Raw genomic sequence first — 25,352 nt, 5'->3', positions numbered from 1 at the left:
ATTGCAGAATCATGAAGCCTAATATCGGAGCTGAGTATAATATACGAGTCCACACCTGACTAGGACAAATCAAGGATATATGATGCATTATGTTTCTACTGTGTTGGTTCTCCCTCAGTATGTGCAGCCCAGCTGGCTGACATCCAGGTCAGGAGAATGGATGCTACATGCTGCTATAACACCTGTTCTTACAGCATAAAAGTAACAGTTTGGATCATTTTAACACATTCATTACCGGCAACTGGCTGCAGTATTTTCCTGTACTGTTTTAAAGGTTTCATTACAATGCATCATTCATGGATGGGAACTAGCCCGCAGGATGGGATTTCTCCGCCTTAATTGGGATAGTTGGGAGATACATATTTCAAATTTGTCTGTATGGTGCAGAAAGTGTCTAATTAAGACTATTAGCCTTCTCACAATCACTGGGGTCAAATCAATTTGGGGCAATGTTTTGCCATACATTTCCTTGATGTATAGTAGCACATATATATTCCCATTACAGTACCATCTATATCACTGATTTTTCTGTGCATCTCTACAGGGTACTAGGTGTAAGAGGTTATATAGATGGATGTGATGCGATGTGCCCTTCTGAAACAGCTCATCGACCACATCGCTCCTGTTGAACTGACCCCACAGTCTCTACAAATACAAATCGTTGTGGTTTTTTTACTTTTCAGGTTAAAATTGCTCAGCCAGCACACAGGATTACCCCCTAAGTGTGCAGTCTCCACCCCTTGGTTCAGAAACAGAAAAGAAACAAGCCCACATTCACTTTAATCATGTATTATGGTATATAGAGAATAGGGTTGAGGATACCGCACAGGACTATGTAGTGTGTAATAAATGACAGATTATATGATAGGGTTCCCGAGAAAAACCGACAGTCAAGACCTTAATCTGAAATTAATCACCATCTATCACTAAAAAACTTTTTTGGGTAGATTGAAAGTTGATTGTCAGTGGTGCTCCCATAGGTCCAAGGACATAATTAAGTATGAGGGTGAAAAGAAAAAGAAGTGCCTTTTTTGGGAGCACTCGCTCTCGGAAACAGTATTGGAATTAGTTTTATATAGGATGTATTGTAATGATGAAGCAATTAAAACGTAACTTTTAATAGTGACAAATTTCAATAAAATATGAGTACACTGTCTAGTGCAAAAAATATGTAATGAAAAAAAAAATATTTTTAGACTACATTAATCGTGAAACACGCAATCAGCTGTTGCTGTGAATATATTGCTGAATTTATTTAAACATTAATCGTAAATCTGCTGAACATGTATACACACTCCTGCCAAGCCAACCTTGTTGCCCGTCTGATACCATCAATGACCTACAACGCCTGGTATTCCCTAGTAGTCTCCCACTAAGGTACTAACCAGCCCCAACACTGTATTGCTGCCAAGATCAGGCGAGATTGGGCATACCCAGTGTGGTATGGTAGTAGGTTTACATATGATCAGAGGACTTTAGATGCGGCTGTTAAGAAGATTATGAAAAATATTCCATAATCTGCTAAACAGAACTGTGAAATTAAATATAGTGCCTTAATTTATTTTATTGACCGTCATTGCACCAATTTGTAACCCAATTGTCTAGGTATACAAGGGTTCAAATCATGTGGTCAATATAGATTTGTGTCACACAGCTTGTGTTTTATATGTGCATGACATCGTCATTTGTCAAAATATATCGATGAGGCTTGCATAGAACTATATGTGCATGACAGCGTCACTTGGAAAGTACTTAAATATTGCTTACATGGAAAAGCCTGCATTTGCTCATATAGACATAGCCAAAACATTATGCAGAGATCCAAGAAAAAAAAAAAAAATATATATCTGTTGTTGATCAAGTCTCCCTATCGTATAACCCTAAGGATTATCAGGGTTACAAATAGAAACTACTAATGAAGTCCACGATGGGATTTAAGCAGGTAGTTAGAAAAAAGAAAACAGAAAACTGTGACTGTAATCTTTAAACCCTTCTGCTGTTCTCATGTATTATGGTACCAGCTGTATGGCAATATAAATACCCTATAATATGGATACAGAACAGAAAAAACCCTGATGTTCAGAGAAGTTTTGCATTCATAGAGTGTGGGTGAGTTATGACGTCGTCGCGCACCGCACAGTAAAGGACCTGTCCACGAAGGGAAACTAGACGCGTACGCGTCTAGTTTCTCTTCACAGCGGCAGCAGGGGGCAACGGGCAGCGGGGGGCACAGCAGCAGCGGATCTTGCCCTGGTGCGGCGCCCTCCGGATGGCGCCCTGCACCCTCCGGAAGGCGGCGCCCCGGGCAAAAGTCCTGCTTGCCCGTGGCATGATCCGCTACTGCAGCTAATGTCAGGTATCATAGGACTTTAAAAGATACTGTTCTAGATGATGATTTGCCAAATGTGCCCAAAGTGCAAAGGGAAGCTGGATATAATCATATGTTTAACACTTTCTGCGTGTTCTTTTTTTCTCCTTAGATCTGACATATGAACTGACTCTTAAAACTTCTGACGAGACAGGTAAGATCAGCTGAGTAATCTAATGCTATACAGGTATATTTTGTGTGCATGTTTCTGTTGTAAATATTTCAGCAATATTATAACAATGGCTGCCATGGTTTCAGTAATGCTAATTTTCATTATACAGTATGATGTAAACACTGTATAGAACAAGGAATAATTTCTTTTCTGGTCCAATATGAACCTGATATACAAGTAGAGTTCTATGAAAGGCTGAGCACAAAGGAAGACCATGGAGAATTTGCCAGCACAGAATCCACACACTGTTTTCTTTGTGGAGACTTATCTTTCCGGTCTCCACTAAAGTTACTTCAAGCCTTTGATTTTAGTGCCCCTCTATGTGGCTAAGAGTGCAGTGAGTATTTAATATGCTTCAAATTTATAACTGTTTTGTGTTACAGTATCATAACAGCTTATCTCCTATAGTTCTATGTCATGTCACTTGTAAACAAATTTCACTGAATCCTTAAAAAGAGGGCAACCAGAATATATTATTTACGCAGTAAACATCACTAAAAAATCTGTGGTGTCCCATTATTTGCATTCCATTGTTTGGGATACTTTCCCCACTGCTGATGCTTGTAGTCCCGGGATGCCCCAGTCAGGAGTCTTAATGTGCAGATGACCAAATCCTTTCCACAGAACAGATACACAGTCTGTGTTTGCCTGCTAATGTCAGCAAAAGTGAGCCCTAAGTGCTTCTAGTTCTACCTCAAATACTCCACACAATGGGGGTCATTCCGAGTTGTTCGCTCGTTGCCGATTTTCGCAACGGAGCGATTAAGGCAAAAATGCGCATGCGCATGGTACGCAGTGCGCATGCGCTAAGTATTTTAGCACAAAACTTAGTAGATTTACTCACGTCCGAACGAAGAATTTTCATCGTTGAAGTGATCAGAGTGTGATTGACAGGAAGTGGGTGTTTCTGGGCGGAAACTGACCGTTTTCTAGGAGTGTGCGGAAAAACGCAGGCATGCCAGGATAAAACGCGGGAGTGTCTGGAGAAACGGGGGAGCGGCTGGCCGAACGCAGGGCGTGTTTGTGACGTCAAACCAGGAACAAAACGGGCTGAGCTGATCGCAGTGTAGGAGTAAGTCTCGAGCTACTCAGAAACTGCTAAGAATTTTCTATTTGCAAATCTGCTAATCTTTCGTTCGCAATTCTGCTAAGCTAAGATACACTTCCAGAGGGCGGCGGCCTAGCGTGTGCAATGCTGCTAAAATCTGCTAGCGAGCGAACAACTCGGAATGACCTCCATTGTCATCCCTGCTGCATTCATAGACCTATTAATTCTGAAATTGTTATTGTATATATAGTGCAGAATGGTGAATCAAAAATGGAAATCACAGAACTCTGTGACATAGCCTGTTTTGCTGCAAACTTGAGTTTGCGCAAAATTTTGTCACAAGTTTGCTCTTCTATATATAAGCTCCTGCAGATGCGGCAACCTGCATCTGCAGTATGTAAGTTCCGGCACATCACTGAACAGCAGACTCCAGAATTTTCCAAAAGGTAAAAGGACACCCATTTGTGATTTGATGTCGAACAAAGAAAAAAATAGGTTATGGTATTTAATAGCTTAAGTAACATCTGGTTGGAATATAAAGATGTGGGACGGGATGTAATGAAGTCTGAGTTCGGTGGGCGAGCTCTGACTTTTTTTTAAAGGGGCAATCATGTACAAGGCATGGTTTAGCCTTTAACATAACTGCTCCTTTAAAAAAAGTCAGTGTGGCCGGCGTCCCGCACAGCCTCCGAACTAGGACTTCATTACACCCCGGCCGTGCACTCACACTCCTTTCTTTAGGAGCACCAGATAGCCCCACTTGGCACACCAGGTTCCTTGCTACTTAGCCACAGTTAGGATTCCTTTTTTATTTAATTTTTTGTTTTATTATTAGCAGAGTGAAATACTGCAAGAAGCAATAAATGTACATTGCCAGCGTACATTGACCATTAGTGCTTGCGGTACTTGTACATCTGTGTGCAGCTAAGTCTCAGAGCTATGTACCAGGTTCCAATATGACAGGCTGCTGCTATTCCTCCCACCATATTCTATTATGCTGAATCTGCAACTTTGTAATAAGGTTGTATCTATTCCTTTGCGAACACAGTCACAGCCTAGCGCCTCTGGTACACTGTGAGTACAGTAGCTTTGTATGAGGCTACGGTGCGACTAAAGTGCAATATTTAGTGGAAAAGTATGTTATACCACTTGCATCTGAGTGTCTCAGTTGTAACAAGCGTTTCCAACCGTATGGCATAAAGATGCTCGGTGCATGAGGACACATATGTAGCCAGATTCTCAAGTAATGACCAACCAAATCCAGATTCCTGTTATTGTCATGCAGAGCAAGGTGAGGTAACATTTTGTTCTGTATGCTCATGCTTCAATTCCTATTATATGTCAGCACATCTGTAACACGGTATGCATTCAGTGTCAACTCCAGAATATCAGCATGGTCAATGTGAACGTCGACACCCATTTTTAGGGTTAGTTCTAGGGTTATATGAAGAGTGTATTGGAAATTGTATAGTCGACAAGCCGAGATTATGGGGGGTATCCAGTAAACTGTGGTAAATTACGCCGGGGCTATCCTATTAGTACAATTGCTGACGCTAGTTGGAGGTTTGGCTTTGTCTGCCTCAGGCATGCAAAGCCAAATCCCAGATAAGTGACCATATTTAACTTAAAAAGTACAGGGAAAATAAATACAGTAGCTTTTCACGGACATGTGTTTTCGTAAGAAATAATAAAATGGGATCAAAAAAATCAGTGAAAAAATAAAAAAACAAATTTTCGCATCTAATTAGATACATTGTGTCAGCATTGTGAATGTCGACATCTGATATGTCGACATTCTGTACAAGTTGCCATTCAAACAATGTGGACATTCTGAATGTCTACTAAATATGTCACGCCCGTGGTACGCACTAGAACACAAGCTATGTTTAATCTGTATCACTGTTTCTGGCCAAAGCAAAATAGTGTTTTTCATTGCTTAGTTTATCCTTATATACTGCCTTACTTACAGCCATATTTATAATAATAAGCAATAGGTGGTAAAAAAAGAAAAAAGGGTACAACAGCACTGTTTCATCTTCCCCATTTGTTTTTGTTTTTTTCTATGTGTAAGTTTAGACCTAGATCTGGGCTGCAAATGCTGGGTCACACGTACATATTCCACCAGACTATATTTTATTGATAAATTATGGAAATAGGATAGTTCCCAAGTTCCAGGGATGAAGTTAGTTAATATTTACATGCATATAGAAATGATCAAAATTGACAATGGGAGGTTTCACAACATTTTAAGGTATAAACACAAGTTTTGCCGAGATTAAGGTTTCTTGTATAGGGAAGTGTGATGGTGCTTGTTTAACCACAGTACCTGTTATCAGCATCTCTGCAGTGACGTACAGTGAGGTGAATGAATGGTGAGGCACTCATGAGGATGAGTCTGAATGTTGGGAGCCTGTCTCACCACCTACTCACTGTAACTCTCTCCTCAGTACTCTAAAATACAGTGTCCATTTAGTCTCCTACCTTTATGCCTGTGTCTTCTCTTGCTGTGGCTGACTGAGTTCTGACTACTGTGCACGCTCTGGTCACATGACACATCCAAGAGTCCACCAGTGCTCAAGGTCCGCCCCCGCACTCAGAGGCATGCCTCTATTAGCTCCCTTTCTGTGCAGCTTTACTGCCCATGGTGTGGCCCTAACAACAGCTCTGCAAAGCAGTTTCTGACTGTAGAACTGAGGAAGAGCTGTTGCTGCCTCTTCTCTCGTCTCCCTGCAGCTCCAGGGATCTCCACAAAGCTGGTGAGTGTCAGCTATAAAAAGGATTACAATAAACAAAGAAGATGTTATGTTATAAATATCTTTTGTATTATTCTAATCGGTTTTATATGAAATCTCAGGAGTTTGACAGGAAGTCCCTGCATCTCTGGATGATGGTAACATATTAACATCAATATGCTTTATTATTTGAATAAAGACATTTTTAAATGAATACAGGTTTATAAATATGTGTTAATTTTTGTAAACAAATGTAATCTTCAGTTTCTGATATCAGGAGGTGTTATTGGAGTGCAGCTAATGGGAACAGATGGACACTTGTAAATAAAATTGATAACTGACCCTATTGCAGACATACAGCTAATACATATTTCTGATATAAGAGAAACAAACATAACAAAATGAGCTTCTAGTCTATCACACGTTAGAAAAAGTATTGCACAGACAGTGTCGGACTGGGGCATGAAGGGCCCACCAGAGGGATGCAGTAATAGGGGCCCATACTTAGAGGTGTGGCCAGCCTAAAAAGGGGGTGTGGCCAGCCTCCACAGAGGCTTGAAATATACAATAGTTTAGTGCAGTGTAATGCAACATATCTACCATGTATAATACAAGTGCACAGTCTGGAGCCTGATCCCTAGAGGAAGGAGTGGGCCCTCAGGCAGTGGGGCCTACCGGTGGTTTCCCTGGTACCCCTGTGGGCCAGTCCGACCCTGTGCACAGATGTTATGAAAGGAGAAATGTGAATAAAGATACAAAGGGGGAGAAAGAAATGGAAATGCACAAATAAACACAAGGGGCAAGATAGTAAACAGTGAGAAAGATGAGGCCAGCATCAGGAGGTAACGTATCCAGCATAGCAGGGTTTCCAGGTGCCCAGAAACTCACCCTAAGTGAGTCTCTGATTGTAGGGTCAGACATTAACTCTGCTGCACCTAGAAAAATGTTTCTTCACAAATTTTATCTCAAATTCAATATTCTTAGGTCTTATATTCCCCTGAAACCTAACACGTATATTAGTAGGTTATTATACCCTCTTAGAGATTGCTTGCATCACATAACGGTGCACATAAGACATTATGGTGGTCATTCTGAGTTGTTCGCTCATTGCCGATTTTTGCTATCCTGCGAATTTGTTGCTAAATGCGCATGCTCATGGTACGCAGCGCGCATGCGCTTAGTTATTTAACTAAAAACTTAGCAGTTTTGCTGGTGTTCGTGCGGCACTTTTCAGTCGCACGGCTGATCGGTGAATGATTGACAGGAAAGGGGCGTTTCTGGGTGGTAACTGAGCGTTTTCCGGGAGTGTCCTAAAAAAATGCAGGCATGTCAGGGAAAAATGCGGGAGTGGCTGGAGAAACGGGGGAGTGGCTGGTCGAAAGCAGGGCGTGTTTGTGACGTCAAACCAGGAACTAAACGGACCAAGCTGATCGCAATCTAGGAGTAGTTCTGGAGCTACTCAGAAACTGCAAGAAAATATTTAGTAGCAATTCTGCTAATCTTTCGTTCGCAATTCTGCTAAGCTAAGATACACTCCCAGAGGGCGGCGGCCTAGCGTTTGCAATGCTGCTAAAAGCAGCTTGCGAGCGAACAACTCGGAATGAGGGCCTATATTGCACACAAGCACCTTCTTCTCCATCTTATCTTTACATTGGTGCACACCTGCTTTCTGCATTTTATAAACAGATGAAGGAACTTTCCCGCTACTTTTTTGTATTCTTCTAGTTCTTCAGTTTGCATTAAGCAACTGGTGCCAGGTTTCCTCAGAGCAGGTAATATTTTTTCAGCACTATTATCCAATTTGTAAAGTGCTGAAATCCATCAACTGTCTAAAATAATGTGCACTGCCCTCTTTAAGAGCAAGCCCGTTGCCTTATATGCCCTTACATAAGCTATAAGCTCATGCTACCCCTTTAAATGTCTCCAGGCAGCTGATTGCCTGCACTTTGCTCCATCTGTGTCGTACTCTAAATCCACATAGTCCCCTGTGGGTTCAGAGGAGAATTACAGGACAAATATTAATATTTCATGTAATCTTGTTACAGCTAAAAAGATGGGTAAATTGTAAAAACTGGACCCTTGAACAGCAAATGGCCTTTCCTTATTGATTTACTGGCCATTAGTGTACTTGAACACATGAGCCTTTCATGTTGTGCTGTTCTAAGAACAAAGCTCTGCTTGCAGACTGAAATCTGAGCCCGCATAGGGATACATTGCTGCAGTTCCATCAATATTTTATTCCTTACGGTGGCGGACTGAACCATCACCACATTGTACAGCAAAGGGAAGTAACTGTTGCAGACAAGTAAGATGCATTTCACATTTCATTTCCTGTCAATCTTCAGTACAAATCTGAGGAAGAATTCCCAAACTGAGTGGCAAAAAAACTGGAATATGAGATGATCTAATTCACAAATTGACAGAAACAGAGTTTGTAAAATGGTTTATAAAACATTTAATAGGTATACTGTGAAATATTGTTTCATTTGTAATAAGTTACTAACTTTGAATTGTTTTTGAAGATCTCCATTTAAATAGTCAAAATGTAAAATTTTAATTCTAGCATTTAAAAAAATGGGTTACAAATTTTGATTTATAATAACCACAAAAACCCCCAACATTAATAGACTTGGACTTTTTTTCATAAGAATTTTAAAAATGTTAAAACATGGAGCTAAACTATTCAGAAACTAAAGTTAAATGGGTTTAATTAATACTTTTACTGCACTATAAATCATAAATTGTAATTTGTTAATTTGGATCTTGGAAAAACTATCATTTCTGGACATGCTGTAAATGGGTCAATTCCTCTCTGCCATGTGAAGGACAGGAATTGCATAAAAAAAGGTCCAGCCTTATGGGTATGGGTCATTAGGTCGACTACACTTAGGTCGACAGTCATTAGGTCAACATGGTCATTAGGTCGACATGAGCAAGGTCGACATGGAAAAGTTCTTTCACCACTAAGATTTACATTTGTTATCCGTAACATTAAAACCACTGACAGGTGAAGTGAATAACATTAATTATCTCATTACAATGGCACCTATCAAGGGGTGGGATATATTAGGCAGTAAGACGGTCCATTCTTGAAGTTGAAGTGTTGGAAGCAGGAAAAATGGGCAAGTGTAAAGAGCCCCATACACTACCGCGACATGTCCGTCTGACATGTCGCGGGCGATCACCCCCGGCAGCCTCCCGGGGGGCAGGATCGCCCAAGATACATCGTATGCTGTCCTTTTGCATACGGTGTATCTTGGGCGATCCTGGCCGATCCCAGCTACACCTGTGGGGTCGGACCAGATTGAATGTGCAGCACATTCAATCTGGAGGATCCGATGTTCACGGGAACGCGCATCGGATGGGATACGCCTGCAAAATGCCCGATTTCATCCGATATATCGGGCCGAATGCCCGAAATAGGATGAAATCGGCATTATCGTCCTAGTATATGGGGCCCTTAAGGATCTGAGTGATTTTGAGATGGGCCAAACAGTAATGGCTAGGCGACTGGGTCAGAGCATCTCCAAAAGGTCTTGTGGGCTGTTCCCAATATGCAGTGGTTAGTATCTACAGTACCAAAAGTGTTCCAAGGAAGGACAACCAATGAACCAAAGACAGGGTCATGGGCACCCAAGGCTGATTGATGCATGTAGGGAGTGAAGGCTAGCCCATATGACCCTATTCCACAGAAGAGCAACTGCAGCACACATTACTGAAAATGTTAATCCTGGCTATAATGGAAAAGAATCAGAACACACAGTGCTTCGCAGCTTGCTGTATAGCGGCAGACTGGTCATGTTGGACCCTGACCACTGCCAAAGTGCATAGAGTGGGCACGTGAGCGTCAGAACTGGACCATGGAGCAATGGAAGAAGGTGGCCTGGTCAGATAAATTAACATATTATTTCTCATATGTCCTAGAGGATGCTGGGGTCCACTTCAGTACCATGGGGTATAGACGGTTCCGCAGGAGCCATGGGCACTTTAAGACTTTTCCAGAGTGTGAACTGGCTCCTCCCTCTATGCCCCTCCTCCAGACCTCAGTTTAGAAAATGTGCCCAGGCAGACTGGTCGCACTCTAGTGGAGCTCTACTGAGTTTCACTAAAAGACTTTATGTTTTATTTTTTTATTTTCAGGGAGACTGCTGGCAACAGTCTCCCTGCTTCGTGGGACTTAGGGGGAAGAAGTAGGAACCAACTTCCTAAAGAGTTTCATGGCTCTACTTCTTGCTGACAGGACACCATTAGCTCCTGAAGGGTACTGAACACTAGCTGCGGCTATGCGCTCACTCCCACAGCATGCCGACACCCCCCTAACAGAGCCAGAAGTCAGAAGACGCGTGAGTATTATTACCGGAGATCTGCAAGAGGGACCTCCGGTCATAGTGACGGCTCAAGGTACCGCGCAGCGAGAGAGAACGCTGCGCGGACATGCTATCCATACACAGCGCACAGCAGGGTGCAGGGCGTGGGGGGGATGGGGGGTCCCTGGGCAGCATGAAAACCTACTGTGACTGGCAAAAATGTAGCATATTGGGCCGTGGCACAATCCTACACCCCCGCCAGTATAAATATTACCTAATGTTTTCTGAGGGGAAACGCGCCATTGCAGGGGGCGGGGCTTCCTGCTCAGTCAGCCAGCGCTGCTCAGCGCCATTTTCTCCAGGCAAGCTGCAGGGAGAAGACACGCTGGCCCTCCTCCACGTCTGAATCAAGTATCAGGGTGTATATTAAGGGGGGCAGAGTGAAAAGTGGTGCTTAAATTGGCATATAAAAGCGCTAGCGGTCTCTGTACGATTTTTTACATTGGCGCTGAGTTGTGAACTGGCAAGTCCCTTCTGTGTCCTTCTGACAGATTTACTGTGGGTCTGTCCCCTATAAGCCCCGAAGTGTCTGTGGTGTGATTGTGCACGTGTGTGACATGTCTGAGGCAGGAAGCTCTTCCCCTGAGGGAGCCATTTTAGGGACACAGAGTTGTAATGTGGTGGCGCTGCCGGCACACCATGAGCCTGAATGGGTGAAAGAATTACGTGATAGTGTGAATCATATCAGTAAGAGATTGGATAAGTCTGAGTCTCATGCAGAAAGTTGGAGAAAATCTGTTGAAGATGTGATTTTTCAGAGTTCTGCTTTTTTATCCACAGGACCCCTCTGGGTCACATAAAAGGTCATTTGCACAAGTAGTACAAACTGATATCGACACGGACTCTGACTCCTGTGTCGACACTAGTGATTCCAGGGGAATAGATCCAAAGTTAGCAAAAAACATACAATACATGATTATTGCTATAAAGGAGGTGTCAGAAGTTACAGAGCCCCCTCCTTTACCACTGGAGAAGGCTTACTTTTATAAAGAAAAGAAGATTAATGTAACTTTTCCTCCTTCTCATGAGCTGAACAGTCTCTTTGAGGGTGTCTGGACAAATCCCGAAAAGAAATTCCAGATTCCCAAAAGAATTCAGGTAGCTTCTCCTTTCCCGGCAGAGGACAGGAAAAGGTGGGAGTCACCCCCTGTTTTGGACAGTGGCCTGTCACGTTTAACAAAAAAGGTGATTCTCCCTGTGCCTGGGACGGCTTCACTTAAGGAGCCGGCAGATCGCAAGTTGGAGACTACGGTGGCCAATGGGACACTACTCAGACCTACCATTGCCTGTGCGTGGGTAAGTAGTGCTATTGAAAAGTGGTCAGAAAAATTGTCATCAGACTTTGACACAATAGATAGAGACGAGATTCTCCTAAAGTTAGGTCATATCAAGGACGCTGCTGCATACATGCTAGAAGCAATGAAAGATATTGGTCTCTTGGGATCAAGAGCCGCTACCATGGCGATCTCAGCACGAAGGGCGTTGTGGATTCGCCAATGGAATGCTGACGCAGACTCCAAAAGGAATATGGAGGCTCTCCCGTATAAGGTGAATCCTTATTTGGAGATGGACTAGATGCTTTAGTTTCTGCGGCTACCGCAGGTAAGTCGACATTCTTGCCTAACGCTCCTGCACCGGGAAAAAAGACACATCACTCTCAGATGCAGTCCTTTCGGCCCAATAATTACAAAAAGGGGACAGGAAGGGGAAAAGGAAAAAAGTCCACAGTGTCTCCAGGATCGCAGGAGCATAAATCAACCTCTGCTTCTGCCAAATCTTCAGCATGACGCTGGGGCTCCCTTGCGGGAGTCCGCTCAGGTGGGGGCACGTCTGAAACTCTTCAGTCCGTTCTGGGTTCAATCTGGCCTGGACCTGTGGGTCTTACAAATAGTGTCCTACGGGTACAAACTGGAGTTTCAAGACATTCCCCCATGCCGATTTTTCAAATCGGCCTTACCAGCGTCTATCCCAGACAAAGAACTGGTAACAGCAGCAATACAAAGATTGTGTCAGGATCAAGTGATTGTCCTGGTTCCCTTGTCACAACAAGGAGAAGGGTTTTATTCAAGCCTCTTCGTTGTTCCGAAGCCGGATGGCTCGGTCAGACCGATTCTAAACCTGAAATCACTGAATCTTTACCTGCAAAGGTTTAAGTTCAAGATGGAATCCCTGAGGGCAGTGATTTCCAGTCTGGAGGAAGGGGACTTCATGGTGTCAGTAGACCTAAAAGATGCTTACTTGCATGTTCCCATTTATCCTCCACATCAAGCTTATCTGAGATTCGCAGTACAGGATTGTCATTACCAATTTCAGACGTTGCAGAGGGTGTTCATCAAGGTGATGGCGGAGATGATGATCCTCCTTCGACAGCAAGGAGTCAATATAATTCCTTATGTGGACGATCTCCTGATAAAAGCAAGGTCCAGGGAAAGGCTTGTGCAGAACATTGCTCTCTCCCTGACAGTACTTCAACGACACGGTTGGATCATAAATTTTCCAAAATCACAGTTGGAACCAACGACAAGATTGTCTTTTCTGTGGATGATACTGGACATAAAACTACAGAGGGTATTTCTTCCAGTAAAGAAGGCTCTGGAAATCCAGAGAATGGTCAAACAATTTCTGTAACCAACAAGAGTGTTGATTCATCAATGCATTCGGTTGTTGGGAAAGATGGTTGCGGCCTACGAGGTCATACAGTTTGGCCGATTCCATGCCAGAGTATTCCAGTGGGACCTATTGGACAAGTAGTCCGGATCCCATCTACACATGCATCAGAGGTTAATCCTGTCATCCAAAGCCAGAATTTCGCTCCTGTGGTGGCTACACAGTTCTCACCTCCTAGAGGGACGCAGGTTCGGGATTCAGGACTGGGTCCTAGTAACCACGGATGCAAGTCTCCGAGGCTGGGGAGCAGTCACACAGGAAAAAGCTTCCAAGGAAGATGGTCAAGTCAAGAAACTTGTCTTCACATAAACATTCTGGAGTTTAGAGCCATTTACAACGGCCTTCTACAAGCGGTGCATCTTCTTCAAGATCAACCAGTACAGGTCCAGTCGGACAATGTAACAGCAGTCACGTACATAAACCGTCAGGGCGGAACGAAAAGCAGAGCAGCGATGGCAGAGGTGACAAAGATCCTCCTCTGGGCAGAAAGACATGCAAGAGCTCTGTCAGCAAATTTTCATTCTGGGAGAGGACAACTGGGAAGCAGACTTCCTCAGCAGACACGATGTCCATCCAGGAGAATGGGGCCTCCACCAAGAAGTCTTTGCAGAGGTGACAGGTCTTTGGTGTGTTCCTCAAGTAGACATGATGGCATCTCGTCTCAACAAGAAACTTCAGAGATATTGTTCCAGGTCAAGAGACCCTCAAGCAATAGCAGTGGATGCACTAGTGTCCCAGTGGGTGTTTCGGTAAGTGTATGTCTTCCCTCCACTTCCACTCATACCGAAAGCTCTCAAGATCATAAGAAGAACTGGGGTTCGAGCGATCCTCATTGTCTCAGACTGGCCAAGGAGGTCTTGGTATCCAGATCTTCGGGAGTTGCTCATAGAAGATCCTCGGCCTCTTCCTCTTTGCGAGGACCTGCTGCAGCAGGGGCCGTGCGGGTATCAAGACTTACCGCGGCTACGTTTGACGGCATGGCTGTTGAGCGCCGGATCCTAGCCCGAAAGGGTATTCCCAAAGAAGTCATTTCCACTCTTATTCAGGCCAGGAAAGGAGTAACGTCTAAACATTACCACCGTATTTGGAGAAAATATGTGTCTTGGTGTGAAACCAAGAAGGCTCCTACGGAAGAGTTTCAGTTGGGACGTTTTCTCCATTTTCTTCAGGCGGGTGTGGATGAGGGCCTACGATTGGGTTCAATCAAGGTCCAGATTTCGGTTTTCTTTCAGAAACAATTGGCCTCCCTTCCAGAAGTTCAGACGTTCGTGAAAGGGGTTCTGCACATCCAACCTCCATTTGTGCCTCCTGTGGCACCATGGGATCTTAACGTGGTGTTGCAGTTCCTTCAATCGGATTGGTTTGAACCTCTCCAGGAGATAGAGTTAGAGTTTCTCACTTGGAAAGTGGTCATGTTGTTGGCCTTGGCATCCGCAAGGAGGGTGTCTTGAGTTAGGGACCTTGTCTCACAAGAGCCCTTAATTGATCCTTCATGAAGATAGGGCTGAGTTAAGAACTCGTCAGCAATTTCTTCCAAAGGTGGTTTCTTCTTTTCATATAAACCAACCTATTATGGTGCCAGTGGCAACTGACACCTTCGCTACTTCAAAGTCTCTGGATGTGGTCAGAGCTTTGAGAATTTATGTCGCAAGAACAGCTCGGATACGGAAAACAGAGGCTCTGTTTGTCCTGTATGCTCCCAACAAGATTGGGTGTCCTGCTTCTAAGCAGACCATTGCGCGCTGGATCAGAGGTACGATTCAGTACGCTCATTCCACGGCAGGATTGCCGATACCGAATTCGGTGCATGCCCATTCTACTAGAAAGGTGGGCTCATCCTGGGCGGCTGCCCGGGGGGTCTCGGCATTACAACTTTGCCGAGCAGCTACTTGGTCAGGGACAAACACGTTTGCTAAGTTTTACAAGTTTGACACCTTGGCCGATGAGGGCCTAAAGTTTGGTCAATCGGTGCTGCAGGGTCATCCGCACTCTCCCGCCCGTACTGGAGCTTTGGTATAACCCCATGGTACTGAAGTGGACCCCAGCATCCTCTAGGACGTATGAGAAAACAGAATTTTAATACCTACCGGTAAATCCTTTTCTCCTAGTCCGTAGAGGATGCTGGGCACCCAACCCAGTGCTTAAATTTGCCTGCAGTTGTTATTTTGTTATAGTACACAAGTGTTGTGTTCAAATTATTTTCAGCATGTTGCTGCAATAGTTCATGCCCGTTGGCATGTGTTCTGTTGAATGCCATGTTGTGCGGCATGGTTGAAGTGTGAGCTGGTATGAATCTCACCGTTAACTTAAAAGTAAATCCTTTTCTCAAAATGTCCGTCTCCCTGGGCACAGTTCCTATACTGAGGTCTGGAGGAGGGGCATAGAGGGAGGAGCCAGTTCACACTCTGGAAAAGTCTTAAAGTGCCCATGGCTTCTGCGGAACCGTCTATAGCCCATGGTACTGACGTGGACCCCAGCAACCTCTACGGACTAGGAGAAAAGGATTTACCGGTAGGTATTAAAATCCTGTTTTTACTAGAGATGAGCGCCTGAAATTTTTCGGGTTTTGTGTTTTGGTTTTGGGTTTGGTTCCGCGGCCGTGTTTTGGGTTCGACCGCGTTTTGGCAAAACCTCACCGAATTTTTTTTGTCGGATTCGGGTGTGTTTTGGATTCGGGTGTTTTTTTCAAAAAACACTAAAAAACAGCTTAAATCATAGAATTTGGGGGTCATTTTGATCCCAAAGTATTATTAACCTCAAAAACCATAATTTACACTCATTTTCAGTCTATTCTGAATACCTCACACCTCACAATATTATTTTTAGTCCTAAAATTTGCACCGAGGTCGCTGTGTGAGTAAGATAAGCGACCCTAGTGGCCGACACAAACACCGGGCCCATCTAGGAGTGGCACTGCAGTGTCACGCAGGATGTCCCTTCCAAAAAACCCTCCCCAAACAGCACATGACGCAAAGAAAAAAAGAGGCGCAATGAGGTAGCTGTGTGAGTAAGATTAGCGACCCTAGTGGCCGACACAAACACCGGGCCCATCTAGGAGTGGCACTGCAGTGTCACGCAGGATGGCCCTTCCCTTCCAAAAAACCCTCCCCAAACAGCACATGACGCAAAGAAAAAAAGAGGCGCAATGAGGTAGCTGTGTGAGTAAGATTAGCGACCCTAGTGGCCGACACAAACACCGGGCCCATCTAGGAGTGGCACTGCAGTGTCACGCAGGATGGCCCTTCCAGAAAACCCTCCCCAAACAGCACATGACGCAAAGAAAAAAAGAGGCGCAATGAGGTAGCTGTGTGAGTAAGATTAGCGACCCTAGTGGCCGACACAAACACCGGGCCCATCTAGGAGTGGCACTGCAGTGTCACGCAGGATGTCCCTTCCAAAAAACCCTCCCCAAACAGCACATGACGCAAAGAAAAAAAGAGGCGCAATGAGGTAGCTGTGTGAGTAAGATTAGCGACCCTAGTGGCCGACACAAACACCGGGCCCATCTAGGAGTGGCACTGCAGTGTCACGCAGGATGTCCCTTCCAAAAAACCCTCCCCAAACAGCACATGACGCAAAGAAAAAAAGAGGCGCAATGAGGTAGCTGACTGTGTGAGTAAGATTAGCGACCCTAGTGGCCGACACAAACACCGGGCCCATCTAGGAGTGGCACTGCAGTGTCACGCAGGATGTCCCTTCCAAAAAACCCTCCCCAAACAGCACATGACGCAAAGAAAAAAAGAGGCGCAATGAGGTAGCTGACTGTGTGAGTAAGATTAGCGACCCTAGTGGCCGACACAAACACCGGGCCCATCTAGGAGTGGCACTGCAGTGTCACGCAGGATGTCCCTTCCAAAAAACCCTCCCCAATCAGCACATGATGCAAAGAAAAAGAAAAGAAAAAAGAGGTGCAAGATGGAATTGTCCTTGGGCCCTCCCACCCACCCTTATGTTGTGTAAACAAAACAGGACATGCACACTTTAACCAACCCATCATTTCAGTGACAGGGTCTGCCACACGACTGTGACTGATATGACGGGTTGGTTTGGACCCCCCCCAAAAAAGAAGCAATTAATCTCTCCTTGCACAAACTGGCTCTACAGAGGCAAGATGTCCACCTCATCTTCACCCTCCGATATATCACCGTGTACATCCCCCTCCTCACAGATTATCAATTCGTTCCCACTGGAATCCACCATCTCAGCTCCCTGTGTACTTTGTGGAGGCAATTGCTGCTGGTCAATGTCTCCGCGGAGGAATTGATTATAATTCATTTTAATGAACATCATCTTCTCCACATTTTCTGGATGTAACCTCGTACGCCGATTGCTGACAAGGTGAGCGGCGGCACTAAACACTCTTTCGGAGTACACACTTGTGGGAGGGCAACTTAGGTAGAATAAAGCCAGTTTGTGCAAGGGCCTCCAAATTGCCTCTTTTTCCTGCCAGTATAAGTACGGACTGTGTGACGTGCCTACTTGGATGCGGTCACTCATATAATCCTCCACCATTCTATCAATGTTGAGAGAATCATATGCAGTGACAGTAGACGACATGTCCGTAATCGTTGTCAGGTCCTTCAGTCCGGACCAGATGTCAGCATCAGCAGTCGCTCCAGACTGCCCTGCATCACCGCCAGCGGGTGGGCTCGGAATTCTGAGCCTTTTCCTCGCACCCCCAGTTGCGGGAGAATGTGAAGGAGGAGATGTTGACAGGTCGCGTTCCGCTTGACTTGACAATTTTGTCACCAGCAGGTCTTTCAACCCCAGCAGACCTGTGTCTGCCGGAAAGAGAGATCCAAGGTAGGCTTTAAATCTAGGATCGAGCACGGTGGCCAAAATGTAGTGCTCTGATTTCAACAGATTGACCACCCGTGAATCCTTGTTAAGCGAATTAAGGGCTGCATCCACAAGTCCCACATGCCTAGCGGAATCGCTCCCTTTTAGCTCCTTCTTCAATGCCTCCAGCTTCTTCTGCAAAAGCCTGATGAGGGGAATGACCTGACTCAGGCTGGCAGTGTCTGAACTGACTTCACGTGTGGCAAGTTCAAAGGGCATCAGAACCTTGCACAACGTTGAAATCATTCTCCACTGCACTTGAGACAGGTGCATTCCACCTACTATATCGTGCTCAATTGTATAGGCTTGAATGGCCTTTTGCTGCTCCTCAAACCTCTGAAGCATATAGAGGGTTGAATTCCACCTCGTTACCACTTCTTGCTTCAGATGATGGCAGGGCAGGTTCAGTAGTTTTTGGTGGTGCTCCAGTCTTCTGTACGTGGTGCCTGTACGCCGAAAGTGTCCCGCAATTTTTCTGGCCACCGACAGCATCTCTTGCACGCCCCTGTCGTTTTTAAAAAAATTCTGCACCACCAAATTCAAGGTATGTGCAAAACATGGGACGTGCTGGAATTTGCCCATATTTAATGCACACACAATATTGCTGGCGTTGTCCGATGCCACAAATCCACAGGAGAGTCCAATTGGGGTAAGCCATTCCGCGATGATCTTCCTCAGTTGCCGTAAGAGGTTTTCAGCTGTGTGCGTATTCTGGAAAGCGGTGATACAAAGCGTAGCCTGCCTAGGAAAGAGTTGGCGTTTGCGAGATGCTGCTACTGGTGCCGCCGCTGCTGTTCTTGCGGCGGGAGTCCATACATCTACCCAGTGGGCTGTCACAGTCATATAGTCCTGACCCTGCCCTGCTCCACTTGTCCACATGTCCGTGGTTAAGTGGACATTGGGTACAACTGCATTTTTTAGGACACTGGTGAGTCTTTTTCTGACGTCCGTGTACATTCTCGGTATCGCCTGCCTAGAGAAGTGGAACCTAGATGGTATTTGGTAACGGGGGCACACTGCCTCAATAAATTGTCTAGTTCCCTGTGAACTAACGGCGGATACCGGACGCACGTCTAACACCAACATAGTTGTCAAGGACTCAGTTATCCGCTTTGCAGTAGGATGACTGCTGTGATATTTCATCTTCCTCGCAAAGGACTGTTGAACAGTCAATTGCTTACTGGAAGTAGTACAAGTGGGCTTACGACTTCCCCTCTGGGATGACCATCGACTCCCAGCGGCAACAACAGCAGCGCCAGCAGCAGTAGGCGTTACACGCAAGGATGCATCGGAGGAATCCCAGGCAGGAGAGGACTCGTCAGAATTGCCAGTGACATGGCCTGCAGGACTATTGGCATTCCTGGGGAAGGAGGAAATTGACACTGAGGGAGTTGGTGGGGTGGTTTGCGTGAGCTTGGTTACAAGAGGAAGGGATTTACTGGTCAGTGGACTGCTTCCGCTGTCACCCAAAGTTTTTGAACTTGTCACTGACTTATTATGAATGCGCTGCAGGTGACGTATAAGGGAGGATGTTCCGAGGTGGTTAACGTCCTTACCCCTACTTATTACAGCTTGACAAAGGGAACACACGGCTTGACACCTGTTGTCCGCATTTCTGGTGAAATACCTCCACACCGAAGAGCTGATTTTTTTGGTATTTTCACCTGGCATGTCAACGGCCATATTCCTCCCACGGACAACAGGTGTCTCCCCGGGTGCCTGACTTAAACAAACCACCTCACCATCAGAATCCTCCTGGTCAATTTCCTCCCCAGCGCCAGCAACACCCATATCCTCCTCATCCTGGTGTACTTCAACACTGACATCTTCAATCTGACTATCAGGAACTGGACTGCGGGTGCTCCTTCCAGCACTTGCAGGGGGCGTGCAAATGGTGGAAGGCGCATGCTCTTCACGTCCAGTGTTGGGAAGGTCAGGCATCGCAACCGACACAATTGGACTCTCCTTGTGGATTTGGGATTTCAAAGAACGCACAGTTCTTTGCGGTGCTTTTGCCAGCTTGAGTCTTTTCAGTTTTCTAGCGAGAGGCTGAGTGCTTCCATCCTCATGTGAAGCTGAACCACTAGCCATGAACATAGGCCAGGGCCTCAGCCGTTCCTTGCCACTCCGTGTGGTAAATGGCATATTGGCAAGTTTACGCTTCTCCTCCGACAATTTTATTTTAGGTTTTGGAGTCCTTTTTTTACTGATATTTGGTGTTTTGGTTTTGACATGCTCTGTACTATGCCATTGGGCATCGGCCTTGGCAGACGACGTTGCTGGCATTTCATCGTCTCGGCCATGACTAGTGGCAGCAGCTTCAGCACGAGGTGGAAGTGGATCTTGATCTTTCCCTAATTTTGGAACCTCAACATTTTTGTTCTCCATATTTTAATAGGCACAACTAAAAGGCACCTCAGGTAAACAATGGAGATGGATGGATTGGATACTAGTATACAATTATGGACGGGCTGCCGAGTGCCGACACAGAGGTAGCCACAGCCGTGAACTACCGCACTGTACTGTGTCTGCTGCTAATATATAGACTGGTTGATAAAGAGATAGTATACTCGTAACTAGTATGTATGTATAAAGAAAGAAAAAAAAACCACGGTTAGGTGGTATATACAATTATGGACGGGCTGCCGAGTGCCGACACAGAGGTAGCCACAGCCGTGAACTACCGCACTGTACTGTGTCTGCTGCTAATATATAGACTGGTTGATAAAGAGATAGTATACTCGTAAGTAGTATGTATGTATAAAGAAAGAAAAAAAAACCACGGTTAGGTGGTATATACAATTATGGACGGGCTGCCGTGTGCCGACACAGAGGTAGCCACAGCCGTGAACTACCGCACTGTACTGTGTCTGCTGCTAATATATAGACTGGTTGATAAAGAGATAGTATACTCGTAACTAGTATGTATGTATAAAGAAAGAAAAAAAAACCACGGTTAGGTGGTATATACAATTATGGACGGGCTGCCGAGTGCCGACACAGAGGTAGCCACAGCCGTGAACTACCGCACTGTACTGTGTCTGCTGCTAATATATAGACTGGTTGATAAAGAGATAGTATACTCGTAACTAGTATGTATGTATAAAGAAAGAAAAAAAAACCACGGTTAGGTGGTATATACAATTATGGACGGGCTGCCGAGTGCCGACACAGAGGTAGCCACAGCCGTGAACTACCGCACTGTACTGTGTCTGCTGCTAATATAGACTGGTTGATAAAGAGATAGTATACTCGTAACTAGTATGTATGTATAAAGAAAGAAAAAAAAACCACGGTTAGGTGGTATATACAATTATGGACGGGCTGCCGAGTGCCGACACAGAGGTAGCCACAGCCGTGAACTACCGCACTGTACTGTGTCTGCTGCTAATATATAGACTGGTTGATAAAGAGATAGTATACTCGTAACTAGTATGTATGTATAAAGAAAGAAAAAAAAACCACGGTTAGGTGGTATATACAATTATGGACGGGCTGCCGAGTGCCGACACAGAGGTAGCCACAGCCGTGAACTACCGCACTGTACTGTGTCTGCTGCTAATATATAGACTGGTTGATAAAGAGATAGTATACTCGTAACTAGTATGTATGTATAAAGAAAGAAAAAAAAACCACGGTTAGGTGGTATATACAATTATGGACGGGCTGCCGAGTGCCGACACAGAGGTAGCCACAGCCGTGAACTACCGCACTGTACTGTGTCTGCTGCTAATATATAGACTGGTTGATAAAGAGATAGTATACTCGTAACTAGTATGTATGTATAAAGAAAGAAAAAAAAACCACGGTTAGGTGGTATATACAATTATGGACGGGCTGCCGAGTGCCGACACAGAGGTAGCCACAGCCGTGAACTACCGCACTGTACTGTGTCTGCTGCTAATATATAGACTGGTTGATAAAGAGATAGTATACTCGTAACTAGTATGTATGTATAAAGAAAGAAAAAAAAACCACGGTTAGGTGGTATATACAATTATGGACGGGCTGCCGAGTGCCGACACAGAGGTAGCCACAGCCGTGAACTACCGCACTGTACTGTGTCTGCTGCTAATATATAGACTGGTTGATAAAGAGATAGTATACTCGTAACTAGTATGTATGTATAAAGAAAGAAAAAAAAACCACGGTTAGGTGGTATATACAATTATGGACGGGCTGCCGAGTGCCGACACAGAGGTAGCCACAGCCGTGAACTACCGCACTGTACTGTGTCTGCTGCTAATATATAGACTGGTTGATAAAGAGATAGTATACTCGTAACTAGTATGTATGTATAAAGAAAGAAAAAAAAACCACGGTTAGGTGGTATATACAATTATGGACGGGCTGCCGAGTGCCGACACAGAGGTAGCCACAGCCGTGAACTACCGCACTGTACTGTGTCTGCTGCTAATATAGACTGGTTGATAAAGAGATAGTATACTACTAATATTATATATACTGGTGGTCAGGTCACTGGTCACTAGTCACACTGGCAGTGGCACTCCTGCAGCAAAAGTGTGCACTGTTTTAATATAATATTATGTACTCCTGGCTCCTGCTATAACCTATAACTGGCACTGCAGTAGTGCTCCCCAGTCTCCCCCACAATTATAAGCTGTGTGAGCTGAGCAGTCAGACAGATATATAATATATATAGATGATGCAGCACACTGGCCTGAGCCTGAGCAGTGCACACAGATATGGTATGTGACTGACTGAGTCACTGTGTGTATCGCTTTTTTCAGGCAGAGAACGGATATATTAAATAAACTGCACTGTGTGTCTGGTGGTCACTCACTATATAATATATTATGTACTCCTGGCTCCTGCTATAACCTATAACTGGCACTGCAGTAGTGCTCCCCAGTCTCCCCCACAATTATAAGCTGTGTGAGCTGAGCAGTCAGACAGATATATATAATATTATATATAGATAATAGATGATGCAGCACACTGGCCTGAGCCTGAGCAGTGCACACAGATATGGTATGTGACTGAGTCACTGTGTGCTGTGTATCGCTTTTTTCAGGCAGAGAACGGATTATAAATAAAACTGGTGGTCACTGGTCACTATCAGCAAAACTCTGCACTGTACACTACTGAGTACTCCTAATGCTCCCCAAAATTAGTAAATCAAGTGTCTCTCTAATCTATTCTAAACGGAGAGGACGCCAGCCACGTCCTCTCCCTATCAATCTCAATGCACGTGTGAAAATGGCGGCGACGCGCGGCTCCTTATATAGAATCCGAGTCTCGCGATAGAATCCGAGCCTCGCGAGAATCCGACAGCGTCATGATGACGTTCGGGCGCGCTCGGGTTAACCGAGCAAGGCGGGAAGATCCGAGTCGCTCGGACCCGTGTAAAAAAAACTGAAGTTCGGGCGGGTTCGGTTTCCGAGGAACCGAACCCGCTCATCTCTAGTTTTTACATCATAAGAACAGCCGGGTGCGTGTGAGTTATTTACCTGGGAAAGAGATGGCAACAGGACACATTATGGAACAAAGGCAAGATAACGGAGGAAGTGTAATGCTCAGGGAAATGTTCTGGGAAACTCTGGGTCCTGGTATTCATGTGGATGTTACTTTGACACGTACCATCAACCTAAATACTGTTGCAGACCGAATACACTCCTTCATGGCAACAGTAGCCTCTTTCAGCAGTATAATGCGCCCTGCCACACTGCAAAAATTGTTCATGAATGGTTTGAGTAAGGAACATGACAGATATCAAGGTGTGGACTTGGCCTCCAAATTCCCAATTTCTCTGACGTCCTAAGTGGATGCTGGGGACTCCGTCAGGACCATGGGGGGGTAGCGGCTCCGCAGGAGACAGGGCACAAAAGTAAAAGCTTTAGGATCAGGTGGTGTGCACTGGCTCCTCCCCCTATGACCCTCCTCCAAGCCTCAGTTAGGTTTTTGTGCCCGGCCGAGAAGGGTGCAATCTAGGTGGCTCTCCTAAAGAGCTGCTTAGAGTAAAAGTTTTGTTAGGTTTTTTATTTTCAGTGAGTCCTGCTGGCAACAGGCTCACTGCAACGAGGGACTTAGGGGAGAAGAAGTGAACTCACCTGCGTGCAGGATGGATTGGCTTCTTAGGCTACTGGACACTAGCAACAGAGGGACGATCACAGGTACAGCCTGGATGGGTCACCGGAGCCGCGCCGCCGACCCCCTTGCAGATGCTGAAGAGAGAAGAGGTCCAGAAATCGGCGGCTGAAGACTTCCCAGTCTTCTTAAGGTAGCGCACAGCACTGCAGCTGTGCGCCATTGCTCTCAGCACACTTCACACCAACGGTCACTGAGGGTGCAGGGCGCTTGGGGGGGCGCCCTGGGCAGCAATGAAAGTACCTATGCTGGCTAAAAATACATCACATATAGCCCCTGGGGCTATATGGATGTATTTAAGCCCTGCCAGGTTGTCAGAAAAACGGGAGAAGAAGCCCACCGAAAAGGGGGCGGGGCCTATTCTCCTCAGCACACAGCGCCATTTTCCTACACAGCTCCGCTGCTAGGAAGGCTCCCAGGCTCTCCCCTGCACTGCACTACAGAAACAGGGTTAAAACAGAGAGGGGGGGCACTTATTTGGCGATATTATTATATATTAAGATGCTATAAGGGAAAACACTTATATAAGGTTGTCCCTGTATAATATAGCGTTTTGGTGTGTGCTGGCAAACTCTCCCTCTGTCTCCCCAAAGGGCTAGTGGGGTCCTGTCCTCTATCAGAGCATTCCCTGTGTGTGTGCTGTGTGTCGGTACGTGTGTGTCGACATGTATGAGGACGATGTTGGTGAGGAGGCGGAGCAATTGCCTGTAATGGTGATGTCACTCTCTAGGGAGTCGACACCGGAATGGATGGCTTATTTAGGGAATTACGTGATAATGTCAACACGCTGCAAGGTCGGTTGACGACATGAGACGCAATTAGTACTGTCCAGGCGTCTCAAACACCGTCAGGGGCTTTAAAACGCCCATTTACCTCAGTCGGTCGACACAGACACGGACACTGACTCCAGTGTCGACGGTGAAGAAACAAACGTATTTTCCATTTGGGCCACACGTTACATGTTAAGGGCAATGAAGGAGGTGTTACATATTTCTGATACTACAAGTACCACAAAAGAGGGTATTATGTGGGGTGTGAAAAAACTACCTGT

The 25,352-nt window shown here is 45.3% G+C and overlaps 1 protein-coding gene across 4 annotated transcripts in view; it reads left to right on the top strand.

Annotated features, from left to right (window-relative positions):
* Positions 1–25,352, top strand: part of CCDC92 (coiled-coil domain containing 92) — a 134,220-nt gene that overhangs the window by 60,993 nt on the left and 47,875 nt on the right. For all 4 annotated transcript variants that reach the window (XM_063964575.1, XM_063964572.1, XM_063964573.1 and 1 more), the window contains exon 3: positions 2,481–2,522. In XM_063964575.1, the coding sequence (XP_063820645.1) occupies positions 2,481–2,522 (42 nt within the window). The remainder of the gene's footprint in view (positions 1–2,480; positions 2,523–25,352) is intronic.

The sequence above is a fragment of the Pseudophryne corroboree genome, chromosome 1 (genome assembly GCF_028390025.1).
Source record: "Pseudophryne corroboree isolate aPseCor3 chromosome 1, aPseCor3.hap2, whole genome shotgun sequence".
NCBI lineage: Eukaryota > Metazoa > Chordata > Amphibia > Anura > Myobatrachidae > Pseudophryne > Pseudophryne corroboree.
The sequence above is the reverse complement of the archived record's forward strand: the minus strand, read 5'-3'. Positions and strand labels throughout refer to the sequence as shown.